Genomic DNA, 27,674 nt, shown 5'->3' with positions numbered 1-27,674 from the left:
TCGACTCACGAGAAACCTCACACATAGTAACTTTAATCTGCCACCGAATAATGACATCTACAGTGAAAGATTGGTGCAGTGTTCAAGAGCCAAGGTTTGGAATGCTTCACCCCCAGAAATAAGACAGTCCCACGAAACGCATAAAGCATGAAGAACATACTTTTTGAGCCTTATTTGCTTATTTTGAGCCGTGATTTTGGGCTTTCTATTTTACGCAAGTGTTCTGTCATTGCCATTGTGTATTTTTGTTTCTGAACCTCACACTAGCCTCTGGCTATGGGTTCAGTCAGTGTTTGATAATTTGTATGGCGAGAGTAGAAATAAAAGAAATGTAGCTCAATTTTGCAGAGTTTCCTGGTCCTCGCATGCAACAAGTGCCAACGCAGACACCTAACAGTACTTTATGAGTTGTTAAGCGCGGTCACAAGAACCGCTACACCCACTGCAGGTGCGCAATTCCCTGTGCCGGGGCCGACTACTAACTGTTGCCAGAGCCAGAATGGGTGACATAAGAGAAATATTTTTGCTGCTCCAGACTGATTGCGTTTTTTCGGAATGTGGACACTGACGACTCATGGTTTGTGTGATGCTAGATAGCAGAAGCTAGCATTATTCGTTCATTCACACCGACATTGCCAAGACCATGTAGTGCCGAGAACTGGGTACTAAAAAACCTGTGGGTGATGTTCAGCAATGCAAAGCCAAGGCATCACTTGCTTTGTCGACGCATTTCTGTCACACGTCGTACACGAGTAAACAACAGCACTAACACTGGAGGCTCTAGAAGTGCCTGAGGTATGCTCCTTGACTAGTCCACCGCATAACAGCGTTGTTCTTGCACTAACTATGATGCTACTGTTGATTGTTCCCGTCTCAAATCATTGCTCCATGACGACACAAGCATTTTGATTGCAGCAGACAGCTAGCGAAAAGTAACAATTGAAAGAGTGTACCACATCAATGCTCAAGTTACAGAGAATAAAAGCAAATTTTGAACGTGTGACACAAGGAGCCTCCTTCTTCAATCATCCCTATTTTTTGTCAGCTTGCTTCTAAACCGGTATCATTTTCTTTAGGTTTTCTCAGTCTGACAACTTAACACCGTCCTCAGCCCCTCTTTTTTTTTCTCGTTCCTCCCCTTTGCATCAACATTCTCAATCCCCCTTACTCAGTGCACCAGCTTATTCTTCTCCTCCTCCTCCCATTATCAAGTGAGGGGGAGAGCAGTCTTTGTGTACATAACGATGCTGTTAATATAGGCAGGTGCTGTTCCGACAAAATTAAAAAAGGCAGTGATTTCCTTAGAAACTCCTGAGCTGTAGCCGAAAATGTTGGCTGTCGTGTAGCAATGAGTTCCTCCTCGGCTGGTATTCTATAAGCGTCTGTCATGTGCAGGTGTGGCCCAGAAGAGCTGCTGGTAAAGCTGCTCCGGTATGAGCTGGCCTCACACCTCATCATCACTGCTAGGATGAGCTTGTGAATGTAGCCTATAAATAAACAGATAAATACATAAATAAATGAATTGTGTTACAGCATGGCTCTTTGTGGGGTGGCTCCACAAGAAAGATATTACCGAAGCAGATGTTATAGGCATTCTTCAAGTGTGGGAAACATTAGCAACAAGCCTAGTAAATTTCTGAAGGAACTAACTTTGTTTCAGTACCATAGGTTGGCAGTGTCTTGCAAGAGGTGACGGTGAAGTGGCCCTCTTCGCTTTGCTGAGCTTTACTTTCCATCGTACCGCTCCTTTCTTGGTGGAAGCCTGAAGTCTTGTAGCGTTTTCACTGTAGTGAAGAACAGATGGTTGCGTCCTGGAAAGAAATGTGGAAGCAGGTATGCCTTTTCGTATCACCAAATTTAGGCAGTTTGCATTAAGTTCATGCCATCTACTGAGTAAGCCACAGATTTAGGGGCAAAGCAAATCAACAGGCTGTTGAATGACTCTATTTAGTACGTTTATGCTCCAGGTGAAAGGTAGCGCAGATCACTCAGCAAGCGACGGGTTTCCAATCTTAGTTTCAGCTTTTGAAAGGTGGTTGAATCTGTTTGCAAACGATATTTTCAAGAAGGTGTCAAAATGATGAACTTGGCAAGTATGGACAACCATATGAAATAGCGTGGCTTTCTATTGACATTCACAGATAAAATAATGTGGTTTTGCTTCTGCTGAATTATAGAAGCACAGTATTTTTTTGGCACGTGTGGTAGTTGACGCATGATTGCTTTGTATTCCAAATTCCAGTTTGCATGCCAGTGTGAAATAACATGATTAAGGTAAATGGCTTTTGACAGGCACTGAACAGTGTACTATACATCGCAAAAAAAAACGAACTGTGCTCTTCAACTTATTAGTTTGGAGATTGCAAATTCCAGCTTAATGATGCACTGTAGAGTTGCTCACATTCTTTGTGTCATTCATACTACCAGATGACAAATTCTACAATGATGTACCTTACAAAGTTCTCATCATAGGATGGCTGGTAGCTTGTATCCGCTAGGTGCGCTGAGAGCCAAAGTCGGCGGCAGGCGCCTATGGGAATGTCCACTCTTTACGTTTACTACGTTACTCTATGGTTATACCTCTTATGCACCGAACATTGAAGAACGATTACACTACATATGCTTTCAACGAAAACACACGTACAGAAATTTTGAGCCCGGCTGTCACGGGACATTGGAGACGTAGTTCTCGAGGGAGCAGAAATCTCGTCTGGTCCATAAGCTAGCTCAGCTGAATTGAAGATCCACTGAAGAGCAGTGGTACCTCTACTATGACGCTAGACAACAAAACATAGGTAATGAGAGCATTTAATTGACTTCTTATACCGTGTCTTTTTCACTCTCCGCTGCATTCCCAATGACTTGTGGCAATGAAGTGCACTGCTGGACCAAAAATTACCGTTTTAACTTAAGGTAAAAGTAGCGCGTTAAAGCTTAAAGGTAGCGCGTTTGTGTAGTGTGATAAACGAGCACTCTCACTACCTGTAAATTCCCACAGAAACAAACCAAAGTACTTCTCTATAGTTTCTTTGCAATTCCTAGTAAAGTAATAAATACTTCTAATTATATGCTTCTTGTACTTTTATGCAATTGCAGCGATTTTTGTATTATGAGTAAAGATAGGACTAAAGAGGATTTTTGCCCTTGTTCTCAGGTTCCCTGGCAGTGCACCTAGATTAAGACGATTTGCTTTACCTAAGGATGCTGAACATATGCCGATTTACCTGAAATAGTATAATTAAAATGCAGCTGCAGCTTTTAGAGCACAATGACCCGACCTCTTACGTACGATACATCCCATATCTATGCGATTTCGGGGTTCTTCATATTTGCTAATATATCTCATTGAAAAGTGGCTCATTCTGGATATATTAAAGAAAATTGTAAAAGGCATTAGATTTCAGTTATGCGAAGAGGAAGAGGCATGCGGACAGGACACAAGAGTAGAGAAGTGGACAACACGAACGCCGACTATCAACTGCAGGGAGCACAGAGGCGAAAAAAGAAAGAAGACACAAAACTCATCTGCGCAAGCATCTGCAAATTTTGTGTATTCTTTCTTTTTTCTCACATGTGACAATCGCATGATTTGAAATTTTGGCATAAGTTACGTGGAACACCCAGTATACATCATAAATATTTGTTTTCGTACGCAACATTTTTTGCACTATATTGTACACCTTAGACGAATCAATAAAAATAAGCGGCATGGATGGCCTCTTGAAGCTGCTTACATAGAAAGATGGAATACTATACCAAGAAGGCAAAACTCAGGCAAGCCGCAATGGTTTCAGTGGATGCTTGGTTGTGATAGGTGGCAGCTTGAAAACTTCCGTGTATCAAGTTAATGCCAGGTGGAAAAACAGTAGAAACACCACTGCACTCAGTAGGCTAGTTTTCTTTTATTGACGGAATATCGGAATATACAGGTAAATGTACGTATTGTACGTAACATAATAAATATATATATATATATATATATATATATATATATATATATATATATATATATATATATATATATATATATATATATATATATGTATATATATATATATATATATATATATATATATATATATATATATATATATATATATACGTAACGGACTTGAGTGGTGCTACAAGGTAAACTGAACAAGTCTTCGTTTCGACAGTTTCGATCGGTGGACCGATCTTCATCAGTGTCTATATATATATATATATATATATATATATATATATATATATATATATATATATATATAAGGGGTCATGCGTGTGCCCTGTATTATGCATATTATACACGTACACCACATTTCCTCATGGGAGATCACAGTCTTCCCATAGTGCCATGACGTCGCTTCCCTGTGTCTTTTTCGTGATCCATTCTTTCGTTCGCTGTACCTGCCCAGCAGTAAAATAGTTTCGCCAATCGTCGACGATTCCCTTGCGAACAATGCCGGAGCCCTCGTGCATTTCGTCCTTTAGCTCGGCCACGTCCTTCATCACGGCAAACTTCTCTGACTTCTCCGCTGACGCTTTCAGCATGATCTTTGGCAGGTCCGCTGGTTTTACATAAAAGATGGCCTTCATGCTTTCCAAACTGCAGGCGTGGAGGACTCTCTGAAGGCGGTCATCGTCTTTACGCAACGCTGTTCCGTGTTCTTCGCCAAAAAAATCGGCGATTTTGAGCACTTGCGACCTCGTGTCCGCCTTCAGTTGTTCATATGTGATGAATAGAATATTTTCTGCTCCTCGATGCTCATACCATGGCAGTAGGTGATCGAAGTGGTCGCCGTAGAGGACCTGGGTAAGAGAAAAGCGATCTTTGCTTAAGATAGAGGAATAGACACGGTGGATTTTATTAAGGCGACATTAGGTGCCACACCATTGGCTTATTCATTTTTTCTAAGCTAATCTGCATCTACTCTACTTTCTTCCGTTTGTTCAATGTTGAAGTGCGTTTTGTGTTAGTTCTTACAAAAAGCTAAAATCACTTTGCGCACGGTTGATTGTATTATTAAATTAAACCATGTGCTAAACAGGGTTCTTTAGGCTTCGAGTGCAATTTACAAATAGGTAGTGTCATATTTAGGCGATTTTTACTTGAAGTCTGTTCACAAACCTTTTACTAGTATAACGGAAACGATACTCAGTGTGAGTAGTTCCAGGATCATACCTAAGATTCTTCGACTGACATATTCCGCAGTCTTTTATAGACTTCTGTTAGACTATATGCGCCGCCGATTTGATAAGGTGAATGTGACCACATTTTTGCATGTGCGGAGAGTTGAACTCTTATTCGTCGAGCGTAATGCTCAAGCATCGCTAATGTGCTGGGCTAGAAACGAGGCAATCTCTTAAAGTGACAGGGCCTCTCATCATGATGGCTTTTTCGTTCGCTAAGAATTGCGCCGTGCGTTCAAATATAGGTCATAACACAGCCGAAATTATTTCAGTAACCTCAATTGCTGCCGCACCTTCGTGCAAAAAATATAGCCTTCAATGTGGGTGCAGCGCCATAGTTGGAATATATAAAATCACAGTTCAACCCGAACCTAGGAAATATGCTCTTCGATAATTGTCTTCAAAATGACACAGCGTTTAGATGTCGTCGTTTTGCCCCATATTTGTATTGTTTGCACCATATACTAGTCACTCTTCGAGTACCTTAAGGCAATCCAAAAAAACGTAAGCAAACTTAAAGTGCTCACTTCAAGGTCGGGACAAAAATAACACGAAATGAAAGACGTCCAGGGCAATTGGAGTTCATGGAATATGCAATTACTTCACTTTACATCCACTTCAGGGACTCGGTATTGTATTGTTTCAGAGTTATTTATTATTTATTTATTTATTTATTTATATTTCAGAATACTGCAGGCCATTGCTTGGCCCAAGCAGGAATGAATATACATTGTTACATAACCAAGAGAATAAAATTTAAACAATGTTAGCAGCACACATATATCAAAAGAATGAGCCAAAAGAATAAAATTGTACAGTATTAGCAGCAGACGGATACCAAAAGAATAAAATAATACAATATTAGCATCACAAGGATACGAAACATACATATCAGGTAAGTAGACGATGTAACGCATCAGAAATATTTTGTGAGGAAAAAACACATGCCGGTAACGAATTCCAATCTTGTATTGTTCTAGGGAAAAACTGTACTTAAAGCTGTTAGTTTTGGCGAAGATGGGAGCAAGTGAATGCTCATGAACGCTCCGAGTCCTTCTCACTAGAGGACGCTTAATGCACTCCCGAAGCTGGAGCTTATTTTTCCCTGTTAAACTATTGATCAAAAATATTAGTCTATTAATCTTCCTGTGGGTTTCTAGTGTATGAATGTTATTTGAGATCATTCACTGCGAAGGAGACTCTTCCCTTTTGTATTTTCAATATATAAACCTAACCGCTTTCCTATTGACTTTTTCAAGGATCATTATATATTTTTTTGTGTATGGGTCCCACACTACTGAAGCATATTCAAGTAAAGACCGCGCACAAGTTTCGTAAGCCAATTTTCCATGTGTGCAGGGGCAGTTTTTAGCTTTCTTCGTAAAACCCATAGCTTTCGAAATGCAGATGTAGAAATATTATAATGTGAGCCGACCATTTTAACTTATTGTTGAGTGTTATGCCTAAATATTTATATTTCTCAACTTCCAAAATCATGTTGCCGCGAAGAAAGTAAGGAAGCAAACTGGGAGACTTTTCTCTAGTTATACGTAAGAGAACAGTTTTTTCACCGTTAAGTTCCATAGCCCATTTCAGACACCATTCTTCAATGGCAAAAACTGCTTTTTGTACAGAGATGTGGTCATGTTCAGGTGAAATTTGTTTAAACACAACAAAGTCCTCTGCAAACAACCGCAACTAAATCATTTACATATATTAAAACAACAATCGTCCCAGCACACTTCCCTGAGGAACTCCTGAATGAACATTAACAACACTAGAAGCGGTCGTATTAATTTCCACATATTGCCGTCTGTCTGTAAGGTAGTCTTGAATCCATCGAATAATAAAAAAATGGTATACCCATACATTCCATCTTATAGGGAAGTTTGCCATGTGGCACCTTATCGAAGGCCTTGCTAAAATCAAAGAAAACCACGTCCGTTTGCCCGGGCATATCAAGCACCCGCGCAAATTCTTGCACAGACAAAAGTCTGAGTAACTGTGGATAACCCCTGCCGAAACCCGTGCTGATTATCCGACAAAAGATTATGATCGCTCAGGAAATTTCGCAGGTAACCGGCTACAATATGCTCCAACATCTTACAGCAACTGTATCATGGGAACAGGCCGATAATTTGAAACAGACAATCGATCACTTTTTTATATACGGGAACCACCCGTGCTACTTTCCATTGTGAAGGATTTTTTTCCGCTTGCTAATGAGAGTTTAAAGATGTCTGTGAGGCAGCCTGATATTTGTTCATCGTAACGCCTCAAAAATACATTCGGAAGATCATCGGGTCCAGCGGATTTTTTAGGGTCCAGTTTCAAGAGCATCGCCAGAACACCCTCACGAGTTATTTCAATAATGGATGTTGTGAAGAGTTGGAGTTAACGTGTGCCTGTATAGCAGAGCTTACAGACTGGGTGTATTGTCTATATTTTACTAGGCTAAAGTTACTAGGCCTAAACTAAAGTTTATGCACCAAGGGTTATAAAAAAAATTGATTTTACTGCTAACTAAGACGGACCACTTGAACAGGTCGGTCCACTGGAACTCGCACTGCCAAATATTCCCTGAAGTGCACGATTTAAAGCTACATTCGAAGGCGGCAGCAAAAATTTGCTTTATTGTGATATCCGCGGTCCATACACGTTTTACTCAAGGACACACTTGATGGGATTAAGGACGATGCCATAATTTGTTACTAGTTGTGCTGAGTTACTCAACAGAAGACAGGCATTGTATTTATCCAATGATGCTATTTGAACTATGAGAAATTGTATAGCCTGGATCAAGGATGCTGTCGCCCTCTGGTACCCTAAACGCTTTGTGAGTGCTGCAGGCGGTGTATGGGCCCTTGGGTATATGAATGGCCGTCACCAAATGGAGGCCCAAGTTACATTTATTCGCACAATAAAAATGCTTACAAGCCAGGGCTTGTTGCAGCTAGTCGACATTTCAGGGTGTAATTTTGCAATTGTGCGCACTCCCAAGTAGTAGTATCCCCATTTGTTTTGCACAGGATGCGTCGATACCAGCGTCATTAAGTGAACCCCGTACTGGTGGCGCACAACTACGCCCTCCGTCAATCGAGTTCGCCGCACCAGTAGACGCTACGGGCTCTCGCGCTTGCATCAATATCCTACGTTTGTGCTTCTTACGCCTGCGTGCACGTTCAACCATGGTCCCCACAGCTCAACAACGGTTGATCTCGCTACCTTAGACCTTTCACACCATTTCCGGGGCCATGGGGGAGGAGGAGGTGTAGTTGAACGTAGAGGTGCCATAAGCGAGCAGGCGCGAAATGTTTTCAAGAAAGAATTAGCATTGGTAGGCGACATCATACCTGGTGGGCAGTCATGTGAGGACGGGAGACAGACATAACTGAGGAGGAAATTCTTTTTTCTGCACAACGATACTAAAGTCCCTACTACGGTCACAGAGACCTAAGCGGTAATGAGTCCGCAAGTTTTCGTTACACGCGGTTTTACCAAGAGATTCCTTCTGAGGATCCTTAAGGACGTTTCAAAAACATCATGATGTTGCGGACTTGGAAATGTTTTTGCCACTGGTGTACGCATGTCTATAACGAAAAAGGTATTAAAGGGGTGGAGAATCTCAAATAAATTTCCAGTAGGCAGTGAGCGCTTGTCTGTAATATTTATTGTCTCGTGTTCTTGTTGATTCGCGCTGTTTAACCTCGATTCACAATATGACCCAACTAGCCCTTCTCAAAATCTTATAATAACTTTATTGGTCTTTACATATAATTTGGGCGCTTTCCTCAAGCTCGGGAAAATGAGCTACGTTATGAATAACATCGTAGAAACAGCACTACTTGTTTATGAGCATGGTCTGCAGCGGTTGCATTGTAATTTGTGCCCGAAGACAAATATTTAAAATTGTCAATTATTCAATGAGATTGTTCGGTTATCGCACTTTATATACACATCTGATCAGCCTGGGCGATCAATAATAACATGTATTTGTCCAAATCGCCTAAGGTGAAAGACTATTTTATAGATAAACCATCTATACTATATTGGGAACGTGTCCATTCTTTTATTACATTAGTTAGAGATTCGTAGAACACCGCCTACAGCACTTTCCTATCAAATATTTTTGCAGCAATGGAGAACCATCCATGCCACTGTTAGTGATTTGTCACACAGTTCTTGAAACATGAGGTGTCCTACTAACTTCAGCAGATGTGGTCGTTTTCACCATGTGATAATAAACGAACACGTCTTTTTTTCACTTTCAGTCTTAGTTTATTAATGCAATTGAAATTTTGTACAAAACACGTAGCGCTAGGAGGTCCCATAGTCAAACACTGGGCAGGGATCTTCCACAATAAATGCATAGATAAAACACTTAATGCGGGTAAAAGAAGTAGCAATCCTATGGAACACATCATCCTCATCATCAGCCTGGTTGCGCCCACTACAGGGAAAAGGCATCTCCCATACTTCTCCAACTACCCCGGTCATGTACTAATCGTGGCCATGTTGTCCCTGCAAACTTCTTAATGCAATCTACCCACCTAACTTTCTGCCGCCCCCTCCTACGCTTCCCTTGCCTTGGAATCCTGTCCGCAACCCTTAATGACCATCGGTTATCTTCCCTTCTCATAACATGTCCTGGCCATACCCATTCCTTTTTCTTGACTTCAACAAAAATGCCAATAACCCGCGTTTGTTCCCTCACCCAATCTGCACTTTTCTTATCCCTTAACGTTACACCCATCATTCTTCTTTCCATACCTCGTTGCGTCGTCCTCAATTTAAGAAGAACCCTTCTCGTAAGCCTCCAGGTTTCTGCCCCATACGTGAGTACTGGTAAGACACAGCTGTTATAGACTTTTCTCTTGATGGATAGTGGCAACCTGCTGTTCATGATTTCAGAATGCCTGCCAAGCGCACCCCAGCTCATTCTTATTCTTCTGGTTATTTGAGTCTCATGATCCGGATCCGCGGTCACTACCTGTCCTAAGTAGATATATTGCCTCGCTACCAATCGTAAACTGCTGTTCTCTTGAGAGACTGTTAAACATTACTTTAGTTTTCTGCAGATCAATTTTCAGACCCACCCTTCTGCTTTGCCTCTCCAGGTTATTGACCATGCACTGCAATTGTTCTCCTGAGTTACTAAGCAAGGCAATATCATCAGCGAATCGCAAGTTGCTAAGGTATTCTCCATCGACATTTATCCCCAATTCTTCCCACTCCTGGTCTATGAATACCTCCTGTAAATACGCTGTGAATAGCAGTGGAGAGATCGTATCTCCCTGTCTGACGCCTTTCTTTATTGGGATTTTGTTGCTTCCTTATGGACGCCTACGGTCACTTCACTTTTCTAACAAGTGGTGACGAAGTTTTTTTTTTCGAGAAGAGGATTGTAGCGCCGAAAAAAGACAAATCATAGCAAGCGAGATGGGACAATGTGTTGTCAAATATGTGTTGTCTTTTTTCGGTGCTACAACCCTCTTCGGAAAAAATGCACCAATTAGCCCTCTAACAAGTATTACTCAGTCAATTCCATATTGGGGGGGGGGGGGGGGACGTTGCCAAAAAGTTCGCAGTTCTTGGTTTCGGTAGCAGGTAGTTATTATGGTGTGAAAATCGAGTGCCAGGGAAATGTAGGGTTTAGTCTTTTGTTATCAACAAAATTGGTAGTTCTCCTTGACAAAATTTATACGTCAGGACACCAAGAGAACGTTTAATTAAACCCACTTCTGTCAAAATATTATATGCTTGGAGTAATGGCAAGGCACAAGATGAAAAATGGCAGTAAGTGATTATTCCCAAAGCTTGCTTTTGAGTGTGCTGCAGGGGCGACAAGTGAGTTACGTAGGTATTGCCCCAAAAAGAAATGCAGTAAGAGACGTGGCTGTGAAGAAATGCATAGTAAAGTGAAATTAATATACGTACAGGAAAACAGGGGCAGACTTTGATTGGTATTCTGATAACATATACCATTTTGCTAGTTAATGAAAAAAATAACCGACGATTACGTTACTTCCTAATGCGAAATTTGAGCGCAGCAAATAAGCTGTTTCACCTTTTCGATAGATTGAGGCAAAGAAATCGAGCAACACATGTATGCGCTATCACAGAATTTTTTTTTTATTTTTCACACGTATTCCTTTAACAAAGACTCAACTAACAGTTCTTGACAGTCATGAAGGAAGCTTTGTGGTCGGAGAAATAGATTGATATATGTTCGACTTGGTAGCACCGCACAGGGGTTGCATTGGAGGAGGAGCGAAGAAAGGAATTAAGTTCGAGCCGGTGCTTTGACAACCGGAGACTCGCAGGAAGAGGGGGGAGGGGGGCGGCGTGTACACCCAGCGGCAAACGATGGGGGCAGAAGCGCGCGCAGCAAGCGGACAACACGATAAAGGGAGGAGGGAAGAGATAGCAGCGACTGACTGATGCCGCTGACGCCGATAGTGAGTCAACCCCAGCTGCGGAGTTGGTTTCAGGGACAACGCCGCCGATGCCGACACAAACAATATGATACCCTCGCTTCCGCAGCGCTAAGAACCAGGTCTAGCTGTGGGAAGGTGGTCACGTATTCGTCGACGTGCCGGGGCCTACGTGAAATAACCGTCGCGTCGGCAACTGAAGAGCACCCTATCGGCCACACAAGAACAGGGGGGGGGGACCCCTTCCTCCTCTTTCTGCATGGCGGCGACGGTGTTCTATGCAGTCACGTTATCTTGACTCTCTAGCGGCGTCAGCGGCATCCAGCGGTATCAGTCGGTCGCTGCTAGCGCTGGGGGGATGAAAGGGGGGCGGAGCTGGTTACGAGGCCGACGACAACGCCGACGACGACGCGAAACCCAGGAACGGACGCCAAAGAGCTGCGCTCTAAAATATGTGAGTTGTAAATTTCAAATGATTTTCGAATTCAACTCCAAGAAATGTTGCATGGTCAGCAGCCTGAAGCGAAGTCGGACCAATGTTAATGCATGGCTTCTTCTGTGCACTTTTGTTGCGGGATGAAAATAATTAAAAATTTCGACTTAGTAGCATTAATCTCTCAGTAGCATATTATCTCTGCACCAATTAACGATTTTAGGCGCGTCAGCATTAACGTAAGATATCAGTGATTGCAAACACGTGTTAGAAGAATAAATTGTTGTGTCATCAGCATTTAAAATACAACTAGAATGTGTAATGTATCCTGGAAGATCATTGATGCTCACGAGAGAAATAAAATTTGTCCTAGTATTGAGCCTTGTGGAACCCATGTGCTAGTTTGGTACGAGAATGAGTATCGTAGGAGTAGAGAATGACAATGAGTATAGAGACGACATGTTTTCGATCACGTAAATAATTGCAAATTAGGCAAAGTGCTGGACCACATATGCCAACAGCGCTTAGTTTAGCAAAAAGTATGTCATGATTTAATGAATCGAAAGCATTAGAAAAAGCAAGAAACAAGGTACCATCCAATTTACCAGTGTCAATGGCTGCATTAAGAAGATAAGTTTAGGTAATGAGCGCTAATTTAGTTGAGTAATAGATCGAAAGCCAAATTAATTAGATGACAAAATATCGAACTTAGTGAAATAGCTAGTTAAACGTACTACGAATAATTTTTCAATCACCTTGCTGAAAATGTTTTAATAAATAGTTAATAAACAATTGTTACTCTTGTACGCAGTCGTCGGCAACAAAGTCATAATAAATCTGTATCTAGAGACCAGCTAACGTCAAAATTACAGACGCTTGGCATATGCATAAGTCGTCTGAGTAAAATTAACTACAGTAAGCAAATCGAGATACATCCGCATGCCGGTTGCACTGGATAAAGAGGGTAAAAAAGTTACCTTTCCTTCCAAGTAGGAGCTGAGGAACTTCTCAAAGGAAACATCGGTGACAGTTCGCGGAGTCAGCCCCTTCATGAAGTGGTAGAAGGACACGGCACAGTCATTAGGGTTCCTGGCTACGTAGATGTACTTGGCACAGTCCACTGGACGTAAAACGCTGAAAGGTAAGTGTGTCATAATGGGGGCATTTATCAACGGGTTCTCAGCAGAACTTGCTCCAGTGAAATCAATAAACGGGCACGTAATTTTGAACTCCCCGATGTTGGAGACCGGCGCCGCATGTGTTAAGATGTTGTAAACGATAAACTGCGTCCAATTGGTGCCGCATTTCGGGTACAATGACAAGGACGTCTCCCTCCCGTGGTTTGTAGTTCATTGCGGATAGGATAGCTTCATCCTCGAAGAGCTTGTGCATCCACAGGCCTTCGACGTAACGGTATGACTCTTCGTCCATCGTGGCACAGTTGGGTGGCCCTGCGCATTGCATTGATGATAGATGAAGCTTTCAGATTGGCTGTAACAATGCGATAACGTGTTATCAAACTTTACTGTGGCAGAGCACTTACGATAATTCTGTGTATATATTGAGAGCGGGTCCAACGTGAGAGATAAAACGTGAGAAATGGAAAAACACGAAATAACCAAGTTAAGTACAGAGCAATTTCTAGGATAAAAAAAAGACCAACCGTTATGAAACAACAAAAACAAACCTATAGATGTCAACTTGCTCGAATGGTTGTGATGGCGCGGATTGACTAGGCCGATAGCTAAAAGTGGCATTGTTAACAAGAATGAAACTACCGGAGTATTCTTCGCAGCGTCGTTAGGTACGCGTATTTTATTTATTGTTAAAGTAAAATCTGCTGCGAAGAATAGCTTCCGAGGTCGGAGGTTTTTCATGTATTAAGTGCACCGCCAGCGTGAAGCTTGTGTCCTAGCAACGGCACTGTCCACACTTTTGAAGACTACCGTAAACGCACGCCTTATATCACTGGGGCCTGTTCGCCTAGTTTGACAAGACCACTTGCTCGTTGGATGTTCATGCGCCCGTCAAACGTACTGCCACGACGCGTGGCCTGCAGAGTGCAGGCTACCGTATTGCTCACCGGTCACTAAGCCAGCGTAAAATTATTGAAGAAAATACATTCAAAATATATCACTGAATTATCATACGACCGTCAGCAAGTTCGCTGTGCGCCCCAGTCATTCTAGTGCAGAAAAAGGGTGGCTCCGTATGCTTTCGATTCGACTATCGCATGCATAACAAAATCACGCGTAGCGATGTTTAACGCCAGCGACGAAATGACGAGGGTCAATGATCGTAACAGAGGGCAGAATATTTCTCCACCTTTGACATTTGACCTGGCTACAGGCAGATAGCGATGCACTATCATAAACGAACAGTAGTTTTTTTTCCTGCCCAGGCGTACTCTATGGTTTCCTTCTAATTTTCTTGAGACTTTGCAATGCCCGTGCCCCATTCTAGAGCATGACTGCAAATTGAAAACAATATCATATTACATTTTTCCCCATTCTCAGATCGGCTGAGCATTGACGAAGCGCTCGTCTGTGTTGCCTAGGATGGACTACCTCGCTTCACCGAAAAATCAAAACAAACAAACAGACAAGAAATTTCACAGAACCCATCTCGCGATGACTGCCGATGTCAATGCGTTTAGCATAGGATCAATAGAGCAACCCAACCTTTTGCCACCACCAAAACAAGCGACGTATCAGGCAAGTAGTGCAGCGGGGCTACTCGTTCACACTTTCCTAAAGCACTCGATGCCATTTGGCGTGGCTTCCTAAATGCATGGTGCCGCGGTGCGTGCGACCGCATATAAAGGGGTCATGCGGAAACCGCGCTCTTCTATCAGGACGCACTGCGCCATCTGGAGGCACCGGCGAGAAGTGCGCGCCATGTCTTCCAGGGGAGAAGCGTGGCGCCTCGGCGCCTGCAAAGGTTGAGAGTTGTTCTTTCGCTTGCCGCACACCGAGTAGTGCGTACTCAGTGACCCAAGTTGGCGACAGGTTCATTGAAGAGCCGCACATACACCGTGCACTCATGGCCTAGCTTGCTGAAGCGCTGGCGTGAAAGTGCCACATAGCCATTGAATTTGTATGAATTTGTAGGGCAGCCTCCTAAAGCGTCGGGTTACTGCCCTTGAGAAACACCTGAGATGTGGTTTCGATTCCGCTCAGCTTTGGGGGAATTTGAGGAATCTCCTATCACAATTAGCAATCTAAGGTTACCTGACGAATTTTTGCGGGGCTATGTATGTATATATGTATATATTTGTCTGCTTCTATCCGTATATGTTTTCTTTAATACATAGCATTCTTAGAATACGTCACTAAGTATTAGGAACATATTTATGCACGTTTCTGTATGTGTATACGTATCTTTCTTGGTATAAAACCGTTTTGCCGCCTATCTGGCTGGGAGCTGGGACACCCAGTACTATATATATAAATATATATATATATATAAATATATATATATATATATATATATATATATATATATATATATATATATATATATATATATATATATATATATATATATATATATATATATATATATATATATATATATATTGTAATGAAGCAGACGCGCCCCTGTGTATGTGCCGTCTGAAGAGGAAGACGAAGGGCCGTGCCGTGATCTCGAGCGACCCCGTGCTTCGGACAGCCCTTGCAGTGCCTTGTTTTGCCTAGCGTTCCACAACGTCGTGAACGAGAATAAACCTCATCGCATTTGGTGGAGGTTGCTGAGATCCTTCGCCTCGTCCTGGAGCTCCGCACTCGTACCCTGCCAACAAGATCGCCTTGCACTATGCCTGATCCCGCCACCTCGTTGCCCGCCCCACCGGGTGCCACTGTCATCTGCGCCGGCGTCCCTCGTCAGCGCGACCCACCCATTTTCAGTGGGACCACCGAACACGACGTCGAAGACTGGCTCTCATCGTACGAACGTGTAAGTGCCCATAACCGATGGGATGACCAGTCTAAGCTGACCAACGTGCCGTTCTACCTCGCCGACGTAGCCAAACTTTGGTTCTTCAACCACGAATCAGACTTTACAAGCTGGTCCGCCTTTAAGACTCTGTTTGCAGAAGTGTTTGATCGCCCAGCTGTGCGTACGCTACGCGCTGAACAGCGTCTACGCCAGCGCGCACAGCAGCCTGGAGAAACATTCCCCAGCTACATCGAGGATATTCTCGATTTGTGCAAGCGGGTCAATCCCAGCATGTCAGAGGATGACAAGATCAAACACATCCTCAAGGGCATCGAGGACAGCGCATTCCAGATGTTGCTGGCCAAAGGCCCAACTAGCGTATCCGTCCTCATTAACCTCTGCCAGAGCTTTGACGAGCTGCGCCGCCAACGTTCCATCGCCCGCCAGAACATCCAGCACGCCGATTCCGTCTCCAGCATCGCGGTTTCTACCGAATTCACCAACTCGACCCTCTCGCAGCATATCAAAGATTTTATCCGTGAAGAGGTGGCCAGGCAGCTCTCGCTGCTGCCTCACAGTGACGCACCTACGGCAGCTTTGCCTCCAACGCTGCAGGAAGCCATCCGAAATCACATATCTGAAGCGCTTCCTGCAGCTCCTACAACCCCCCCACCCAACCCTATGAGTGTGCCGCTGGCCCATACCAACTTTGCCAACCACCCTACGTCGCTGCCGCTCAGTTATGCAGCCGTGGTTGCACGGCCACCTGCGCAGACCGCTTCCTTTCCATCGCCCACGAATCCGGCTTCATTTCAAGTTGCCCGACCGTCACCACACTTTTTTCGTCCCACCGAGACGTGGCGCACTCAAGACAACCGGCCTATCTGCTTCGCCTGCGGCATTGCTGGCCATGTGGCACGCTTCTGTCGCCGCCGCGCCTCAACTGCGTGTACCAGCTTTGACAGGCCCCGCTACGCACCACAATACGCCGCCACGCCTCCATTATCACCGCGACGTCTCGACACTGATCGCCGGTTGGAAACTCGGCGTTCCCCTTCCCCTCGTCGGCGTTCGATTTCGCCCCTGCGTCGTCGAGTTCCCACTGAAGAGGGAAACTGACTGCTGCAGTTCCTGAGGCAAGAACTGCAAATACGTCGATTTTCTCAAGACCTCAATCTTCGCCGCAAAATGTAATTACCGTTTTTGTAGAGGGAGTACCAGCAGTGGCACTAGTCGATACCGGAGCAGCCGTTTCCGTCATTCACGAGGGCCTTTGCCGCAAGCTACGAAAAGTGACTACAGCTCGCTCTGGCTTGGTGCTCGCCACTGCCAGCGCGCAGCGAATCCACCCTTCAGCTGTATGCACGGCCCGTGTCGTCATCAACGACGTTCTGTACATAATCGAGTGTTTCGTGCTACCATCGTGCTCTCACGACCTCATCATTGGTTGGGATTTCCTGTCACGTCATCATGCTGTCATTGACTGTTCACGCGCAGAAGTGTCGCTTTTACCACTATGTGAATCACTGCCGACCAGCTCTCCTCACTTTGCCGCCAAACTCACTGTTGATGCCGACACAACCGTACCTCCTGAGTCGTCGATGGCTGTTGTCTTGTCGTCTGATTCCGCATCTGACGCCACCGTAGTGTTCACGCCGTCCGATGTGTTTGCTCAACGCAAGGGCATTGTTCTTCCGTTTGCCGTGCTTACTGTAACCTGTGGCTCAACTGTGATGCTGGTCACCAACTACTACCAGTACCCGATCAGCCTACTGCGTGGAGAGACGGTAGGATACTTTCAAGCGGTCGACTAGGTCGACGACTTCGATGTCCCTGCCGCCTCCCTCCGTCACCTTGACGCCATCGCTTCGGTCTCCGGCTCATCACCTTCAGTGGGTTTTGACAAGGCCATCGACCCTGCACTTTCCCCATCTCATCGCCGCCAACTTCTCGCTCTCCTTCACAAGTTTGTCTCTTCTTTCGACTGTCATCAGACATCACTGGGCCGTGCCACCGGTGTTTCTCACATCATCGACACTGGTTCCCACTCCCCCTTGCGACAGCGCCCGTATCGTGTCTCCGCCGAAGAGCGCCGAATCATCACGGAGCACGTGGACGACATGCTTCAACGTAAAGTCATCCGTCCCTCTCAAAGTCCTTGGTCTTCACCTGTCGTATTGGTGAGGAAAAAAGATGGCTCCATTCGCTTTTGTGTCGACTACAGACGCCTAAACAAGATAACGAGGAAAGACGTTTATCCTCTGCCTCGAATCGATGAAGCTCTCGACTGTTTACAAGGCGCAGAATACTTCAGTTCCTTGGATCTGCGCTCCGGGTACTGGCAAGTTCCCATGGCCAAGCCTGACCGTCCGAAAACCGCATTCGTTACACCCGATGGCCTCTACGAATTTAACGTCATGCCCTTCGGGTTGTGCAACGCGCCTGCTACTTTTGAGCGTATGATCGACACCATCCTTCGTGGCCACAAATGGAAGACCTGTTTATGTTACCTCGACGACATCGTCGTCTTCTCAACCGATTTTCCGACGCACCTCGCTCGCCTGCATGACATTCTGACCTGTCTCGCCTCTGCCGGTCTACAGCTTAACCTCAAAAAGTGCCGCTTTGCTGCAAGCAAGCTAACCATATTGGGTCACGTTATCTCAAAAGACGGCGTCCTCCCGGATCCAGACAAGCTCCGCGCTGTTGCAGAGTTCCCAAGGCCCACGTCTATCAAAACCCTCCGAAGTTTTATTGGCTTATGTTCTTATTTTCGTCGCTTCGTACGCAATTTCGCATCCATCATGGCGCCTTTGACAAGATTACTTTCCGCCAGTAACGGCATAGCAGCATGGTCACCTGAATGTGATGCAGCATTTCAGCAATTGCGCCACGTGTTGACCTCACCACCGATTCTTCGCCACTACGACCCTGATGCTCCCACGGAAGTCCATACTGACGCCAGCGGAGTTGGCCTTGGCGCGGTCTTAGCGCAACGGAAAGCTGGCTATGATGAATACGTCGTCGCTTATGCGAGCCGTACTCTAAAGAAAGCAGAATTAAATTACTCCGTCACAGAAAAGGAGTGTCTAGCGATCATCTGGGCATTAAGCAAGTTTCGCCCATACCTTTACGGCCGTTCTTTCGCCGTTGTTACTGACCACCATGCCCTTTGTTGGCTTTCTTCCTTGAAAGACCCGTCTGGACGCTTGGGACGTTGGGCGCTTCGCTTGCAAGAGTACGACATCCGCGTCATGTACCGCTCTGGTCGCAAGCACTCCGACGCTGATGCGCTCTCTCGCTCCCCACTGACGCCTGATTTGGCGTCGTTGTCAGCTTCCTCGTCCACCCTGTCACCGTTCACCATCCCTGACATGCTCACAGAGCAGCGCAAGGACCCATCCCTTGCAATGTTACTCGACTACCTTGCTGCTCCGTCTGATGTCCCTTCGACACGAGCACTACGTCGCCAAGCAACCCACTTCTCAGTGCGGGACAACATTCTATATCGCCGAAACTACATGCCCGACGGACGCAAATGGCTCCTCGCTATACCTCGTCATATGCGCTCTGACGTCTGCGCGTCTTTTCACGCTGACCCCCTAAGCGCTCATGCCGGCGTCCTCAAAACTTACACAAGGTTGCGTCAGCGCTATTATTGGAGAGGCATGTACAACTTTGTGCAAAAGTACATTCAGTCTTGCACTACATGCCAACAAAGCAAAACACCTACACAGCGTTTCACAGGACCGTTGCAGCCGCTGCCATGCCCGTCTCGTCCGTTCGACCGCGTCGGCATCGACCTCTACGGCCCGTTTCCATGCAGCGGGCGTGGAAATCGGTGGATTATTGTCGGCGTAGATCACCTTACTCGCTACGCTGAGACTGCAGCACTGGCAGCAGCGACCGCCCGTGACGTTGGTTTTTTTCATCCTTCGCAATTTTGTCCTTCGCCACGGTGCTCCCCGAGAATTACTGAGTGATAGGGGCCGTGTCTTCCTGTCGGAGGGCATCCAAGCCCTCCTCGCTGAGTGCAGGATAATTCATCGCACATCGACCGCGTACCATCCCCAAACCAACGGTCTTACCGAGCGCTTCAATCGCACACTTGGCGACATGTTGCGGATGTATATTTCATCCGACCACTCCAACTGGGACACCGTACTCCCCTTTGTTACGTTCGCGTACAACACCACGACGCAAGCCACCACCGGCTTTTCCCCCTTTTTCCTTGTGTATGGCCGTGAGCCATCATGCCCTTTGGACACCATACTGCCGTACCAACCTGACGCTACAGAGTATACTCCGCTTTCCGAAGTCGCCAAATATGCTGAAGATTGCCGTCAGCTGGCACGTGCCCTGACTAGTGAGACTCAAGAACGTCAAAAGACAAGACATGACCGTGCTCATCAACCACCGCCCAACTTTGTTCCTGGTTCACTTGTGTGGCTTTGGATACCAGCCAACATTCCTGGCCTTTCTTCCAAACTCCTGGCGCGTTATCACGGTCCATACCGTATAATCGAGGCCACTTCACCGGTCAACTACATCGTCGAGCCGCTCACCGTGTCACCAGACCTGCGTCGTCGTGGGCGAGAGACAGTACATGTCAACCGCCTGAAACCGTACTACGATCCGCTCATCTTCTCCGCGCCCTGAGTCGCCAGGATGGCTACGCTTAGCTCCCGGGGCATTGTAATGAAGCAGACGCGCCCCTGTGTATGTGCCGTCTGAAGAGGAAGACGAAGGGCCGTGCCGTGATCTCGAGCGACCCCGTGCTTCGGACAGCCCTTGCAGTGCCTTGTTTTGCCTAGCGTTCCACAACGTCGTGAACGAGAATAAACCTCATCGCAATATATATATATATATATATATATATATATATATATATATATATATATATATATATATATATATATATATATATATATATATATATATATATATATATATATATATATGTATATATATATATATATGTATATATATATATATATATATATATATATATATATATATATATATATATATATATATATATATGTGTGTGTTTGTGTGTGTGTGTGTGTGTGTGTGTGCCGGTAAGTATCATGTTTCGAGAATTCATCTGCATCCCATGGAGTCTGCATGGTGCCATGCATGGCATGGACCGCTCCGGCATTCACGTCAGACCTGCCCTTTATCGAGCTGAAAGATAGGCTTATCATTCACACTGATAGCGATATCTTGTTGTGTCCGTTGAGCGCGTCAACCAAACACGACGAAAGCCAAACGGTGGTTCTTTATTGCATAATAATTGTTTGATGTTGGCACCTTTAGATGGCGCCAAATGCGCCTTCTCACATAGGACAGATATACACTGAACATCAAATAAAAAGTGGGCAGTGACTTAAATGAAGAAACGAAAAACGAGAGCAACAAAGTCAGCCAGTTGGAGTAAATGCTCTAAAATTGTTCACTACAAAAATCACATAAAACACACCATATATAACAGAGTATTTGCTAATACTCACGTACATTCGAAAAGCTGCAACGCTATCACCGTATTGTGAATCAGTGTTCCATGGTGTTGCCACTTTTCGCAAAAATGTAGAAGGCATATGTTTCACGCGCACATAAAATGTGTTCTGTGCAATACATTACCTTCAGCTCTATACATTTTGGCAGCTCGAGACTTAGATGACTTTTAAAGTCAAACATTATATCTGCAATATACGCCCTCATTTGCTAGGAGCAACATCGTTTCTAAAAAAGAAGATGTAATTATGTTAAGAATTTTCTTAAACCATTATAAGGGCGCATTCAGTGCAGCGATTGGCAAAGGTAACTTGATCAACCACGGTTAGCTTCCAAGGAGCGACTCATGTCGACTGATGCTGATGCCGCGACACGCGATCTGTCTGTTGCCATGGGTACAACTACTCAGACATGACCGCTGATTGGGTAAGCATCTTGTGGATGCTAGTCACGGAGCTGAAAAAATCTATCAGCAAGTGACTGGCCAAACTAGGTGCTCTCTTTTTTTTTGGGGGGGGGGGGGGGGGGCTAAAGGGACAATTTCTCACCGTTGCTTGATTAACAATTTCGCTGGGGGCCTAGGGCGACTCGCTTTTTGAATGTCGATGCTGCTGTAATCTTGCCACCAAATCGGATATTTTTGTCTGTATAACTGCATCGATCTACAGCTGGCCTGTGACTAAGAATCCAGACGCTTTCGTATAACAATCTTGTAAACACATCTAAGCAAAGTTGTTATTGCGTTAGGATTAATGCCACTGTCATTTTTTATCGAAATCGACAATGAACGCTGCTACATGATCCAACGATCCAGCTCAAGTTTGACTGGGCTCAATCACGCCAGTGTCGTAAGTAGGTCTAAATGAATTATCAAATTTGTCTAATATGCTGTGAAAATTGTAACATTCAAATCATTTTATATTTCAAGAGACTATTGTTTTTTTTTGTAGCACTGTTATCGTCTACTGACCGTCTGCAACTCTCCGAAATGCATGGTCGTCAGCCTATAATTTTGGTGAAGAGGCGCGATCGCGATTCACGGATCGCGATTGTGTCAATCTGGATCGAGAAAGGCAGCGATCGAAAATGATTCGAGACTATCCATCCGGTCCGAGCACAATCCGAATTGAACCCAATCACAATGAAAAATGACAGCATGGCTCCTGTATAACTAGCTATAGCCTTTATATGCAAGCTGTAGTTCGATGCCTGTCTTTCAAAAGCGGAGATGTGGCATTATGAAACATAGATTCCTTACAGTTGCACATTATTTTGTGTATGACGTGTAAATTCGTTTGCTTGCTAGGTACTCAAAGTGCAACGCTTTAACTTCTTTAATCGGATATATAATTCTTTCTTACGAAAGTGGTACTTCTGAGGCATAAAACCCCTACACTCGTATTAAGAAATAGCTTCTAGGCTCGAATTGTTTGTAACAGGAAAAAATCAGCTTATATTTACGCTTTACGCGGCAATTAAGAATAAGGCTCTGTTAATGCAAATGCCCCTTCCATGGCAAGTGCTGTTGGCTATTGACCGACCGAACTTCACGGAAATGCCCAATCTAGTGATTGGCTGCAACATCCTTTATTAACTAGTTTTGGCGTAACGAAAATTTTGTTAATATACACCCTAGTCATGGAACACATCTGTTGAAAAAAAAAGCACCGCAGTATAGAACGAAACAAAAGTGGGTAGATCCACTTACCTCTGTGTCACAAGGCCTTCTGATATGTATACCTGGCGCTCATTCAGCAGAGGTAGCAAACGAGTTTCTGAGCTTACAGTAACGCGACTGCTATCTCGAAAACTAGCGGCACGCAATCCTAGCTGCCTTTTATTTTTCTGGGCCTTGCTCTTCTGAAAGCCTTTCGAGTGCTTTTTCTACTGATACGCTAATCATATCGCGCACTGTGTGAACAAAACTATTTTTTTTTTACTAGGCGAAGGTGATTTCTTTTGCTGAATAAGTGTATGCGATAGCTGTTTTTACGTAGGCACGCAGCATCGCATTCCCCTCCGCCCCAACTCTTAATTGCGTAAACCTCCATGATTAAATACCATATTTATTTGAATTTTCATACGTAGCTCAATCATTTCTGTTTGTACGCTACAGTTCTCGTGCTTCATTATGGACCTGCCACTAAGCAGTGGAGATACACCACATGGATGACGAAACGAGGCTGCCAACATAGATGAAGCAAATAGGAATGCAAGGAAAATAGAAGGCAAAAAGCTTAGATGACTTCATCCATGGTTTTCTTCTATTAGAGTGGAAGTTGTTACTTAAAGGTGTATATAGCATGCGAATGTCAGGGGAATACAACAGCACACACACTGTGAGTGTCAGTGTGGTATTTTGCGTTTATTAAATACATCTACAGTCAGATGTGTATTCTATGCCTCACCATCTGCGTACCGCCACACAAATGTACCATATTATGAGCAGTACACACAGATGCCTTAACACTTATGGGAGATCACAGTCATCCCAAATTGCCATGACGTCGCTCCCCTGTGTCTTTTTCGTGATCCATTCTTCAGTTCGCTGTACCTGCTCTGCAGTAAAATAGTTTCGCCAATCGCCGACGATCCCCTTGCGAACAAAGCCGGAGCCCTCGTGCATTTCCTCCTTTACATTCACCATCTCCTTTATCATTGCAAAAGTCTCTGACTTCTCTGGTGCAGCTTTAAGCATCATCTTTGCCACGTCCATTGGTTTGCTAGGAAGTAAACTTTTCATGCTTTCCAGACTGCAGGCGTGGAGGACTCTTTGAAGAAGCTCATCGTCTTTACGCAACAAAGTTCCGTGGCCTTCGCCAAGAAAGTCGGCGATTTTGAGCACTTGCTCCCTGGTGTCCGCCTTCAGTTGTTCATATTGACACAAGATGATTTCGAATTACGCGCTCCAGCCGCCTCCTGCGTTCGTGCAGTTGTTTACTGCTACCTGCGGCAGTGCAGCGGGCAACACGGGCTCGCCAGGCACGCGCAATCGGGGCAGCGTGTCATGAGCGCGGGACACGAGCGAAGAAGAAGAGGTGCGGGTCTCTTGCGAAAAGACTGCGGACGCTCCTGTGAAGCTCTTGTTTAGCTGTGTGTCGGGCACAAGTTCGCCCAAGGTAAAGCGATTAAAGTATCATCACTCAACTGTGCGTTACAAATCTGGTGGAGGTGCTGGGTATGATTTCAAGCCCTTCTCAAGTCAGGGAAAGGAGCCTGGACTCACGGCAACTTGGACCCATCGAATTGACTCCTGTTCACCAACGCAGCAGTCGTCGCCTACGTGGTGAGCCCCCTGAGTTCTCCCCTTTGCCGGATTCTATCGGTGCGTCAGCGTCTGCTAGCGGAAACGCTATCGAGATGACCACTCAAACCACGCCAACTCATATCGTAGTCAACTCGCCAATGACGCCAGAGCCTTTCCACGGCGACACATTTGAAGACGCAGAGGACTGGCTGGAACGCTTTGAGCGCGTGGCTGAGTTCAATGGATGGAGCGGAGAGCGCAAGCTACGAAACGTTTACTTCGCATTAGAGGACAGCGCACGGACATGGTTCGAAAACCACGAAGCGACATTTGTGTCGTGGGATGCTTTTCGACGGGAGTTGCTGGCAACCTATCCGAGTACCGACCGCAGGGAGAGGGCCGAAGCTGCCCTGCAAGCTAGAAACCAGCGCAACAACGAAAGCGTGGCCATGTATGTAGAAGACATGTCCCGCCTATTCCGCCGAGCGGATCCGAACATGAGCGAGGACAAGAAACTACGCCATCTAATGCGGGGCGTAAAACAGGAACTGTTCGCAGGGTTGGTTCGGAGCCCGCCGCGCACCGTCGCTGAGTTTCGTTCAGAGGCGACGACTATGGAAAGCACGTTGCAACAGCGATCAAGGATGTACAACCGGGAGATGAACATCACCTCTGTGGGCGCATTTCCGGCCGTCTTCGGAAACAGCGTGGAGGTCATGCGAGAGCTCGTGCGATCCGTAGTGCGAGAAGAGCTTCAGAGGCTACGGCTTGACCAGAACGTTCCAACGCCCTCTTCGCTGGCAGACCTCGTTCGCGAAGAAGTTAGACAGGTGGTCCGGGAACCACAGCTTAGTGCGCAGCCCCAAGCGCCACTCCTGCGCCAACCGACCCTCTCATATGCCGATGTGCTGAGGCAAACTCCCGGACGTGCTGACGTCGCAGCCGCTTCCGCTATGAATAGCTCGATGCCTCGTACTACGCTGCCGCCACCCGAGAGAAGATTCAGGAAGGCAGATGTATGGCGTACTCCTGACCGAATACCCCTCTGCTACCATTGCGGTGAGGCTGGCCACCTGTACAGAATGTGCCACTATCGTCAGGCAGGGCTTCGCGGTTTTCCGGTGAACGCACCTTGCCCTCGAAATGGTGAGCGTCCCTTGGAAATCGAAGAGTACCTGTCCACTCGTCAAAGCTCACCATACGCCTACCAGCAACACCAACCTCGGTCAACAGCGCCGTTGAGGCATCGGTCACCGAGCCCCCACCCGTGTTCAAGCTCTCCAAGACGCCGTTCACAGAGCCCGCGTCGGGAAAACTAGAGTCAGCGACCTCAGGAGGTAAGGTCGCTGCCGACGCGAAAAGAGAAGAACCTCCATCGATGACTCCGAGCGACGACGAGGGACTCAGAAACCAGTGCCGTAAGAGTGACGTTGCTTCCGATTTACGTGTGTTTGTTGACGGTTACGAAGTAGACGCATTAGTGGATACAGGTGCAGATTACTCGGTAGTAAGTAGTGAGCTCGCCAGGAAACTGAAGAAAGTGCTGACTCCTTGGAAAGGGCCACAAGTTCGCACAGCAGGAGGACACCTCATCGACCCGACGGGCAAGTGTACGGCTAGAATAGGAATACGAGGCTTCACGTACGTCGCCAGCTTAATCGTGCTTTCCGAGTGCTCAAGAGACTTGATTATTGGCATGGACTTCTTGCAGGATAATGGCGCTATAATCAACTTGCGGGAATCATGTGTTTCCTTCTCAACCAAGCACGCTGTCGCAGCATTCAACACTGAAGAAAAATTCGACGCCCTTTACATTGCCGATGACGACGTGATGCTTCCTCCGAGATCCAGCGTAGCCGTCACAGTCAGAAGCGACGCGTTCAGCGACTACGAAGGAATTGCAGACAGCAACACCAGTCTCCTACTCGAAAAGGGGATCTGCATGGCAAGAGGCCTTGTTCAGCTGCGTGGTGGATGTGCCAACGTTTTCCTCACTAATTTTGGGAATGAGGTGCAACATGTCGCGAAGGGAACCGTTGTTGCCACCCTTAATAACTTCGTCCAAGTTACAGATCTCAGCATTCCGGAGTCTTCCCCATCGAATTTTCAAGATGTGGATTCTGTCCTTGCAGCCATCGACATCGAACCAGGCCTATTGCCCAGACAGAAGGAGCAAATAGAGACCCTCGTAAGAGAATTTGCCGAATGTTTTTCAGTGTCATCCAAAGTCCGGCGGACATCTATTGCCAAACATCGGATAATTGTTGACGAATCAGTGAGGCCTATTTGCCAGCACCCCTACCGAGTGTCACCAAAAGAGAGGGAAGCCATCGGAAGTCAAGTTAAGGAAATGCTTGAAGACGACGTAATTCAGCCGTCGGCAAGTCCGTGGGCGTCGCCTGTGGTACTTGTAAAGAAAAAGGATCAAACCTTGCGCTTCTGCATTGATTACCGAAAGCTGAACGCCGTCACAAAGCGGGATGTGTACCCACTTCCAAGAATCGATGACACTCTAGATAGACTACGAGATGCCAAATTCTTTTCCTCCCTGGACCTCAAAAGCGGCTACTGGCAGATAGAAGTGGACGAACGAGATCGTGAAAAGACGGCGTTTGTGACGCCAGACGGTCTGTACGAGTTCAAAGTGCTCCCATTCGGCCTTTGTTCCGCACCTGCCACATTTCAGCGGATGATGGACACTGTGCTCACCGGTCTGAAATGGCAAACCTGTCTCGTTTATCTTGACGATGTCGTGGTTTTTTCTACCACCTTCGAGCAGCATGTAGAACGTCTGCGGGCTGTGATGGAAGCGATTAGGTCAGCAGGTCTGACGATAAAACCGCAGAAATGTCATTTTGGCTTTCGCGAGCTTCTTTTCCTCGGCCATGTCGTCAGTTCAGAAGGCATTCGCCCGGACCCTGAGAAGACTGCGGCA

At 45.7% G+C, this 27,674-nt stretch overlaps 1 protein-coding gene across 1 annotated transcript in view; it reads right to left on the bottom strand.

Moving 5' to 3' along the window:
* Window positions 1-27,674, bottom strand: part of LOC135897224 (sulfotransferase ssu-1-like) — a 68,253-nt gene that overhangs the window by 20,236 nt on the left and 20,343 nt on the right. Inside the window, exon 5 of the mRNA XM_070529888.1 lies at window positions 1,651-1,811. Within this exon, the coding sequence (XP_070385989.1) occupies window positions 1,651-1,811 (161 nt within the window). The remainder of the gene's footprint in view (window positions 1-1,650; window positions 1,812-27,674) is intronic.

This window comes from Dermacentor albipictus, unplaced genomic scaffold, assembly GCF_038994185.2.
Source record: "Dermacentor albipictus isolate Rhodes 1998 colony unplaced genomic scaffold, USDA_Dalb.pri_finalv2 scaffold_35, whole genome shotgun sequence".
Taxonomy (NCBI): domain Eukaryota; kingdom Metazoa; phylum Arthropoda; class Arachnida; order Ixodida; family Ixodidae; genus Dermacentor; species Dermacentor albipictus.
This window is presented reverse-complemented; position numbering and strand designations above follow the sequence as displayed.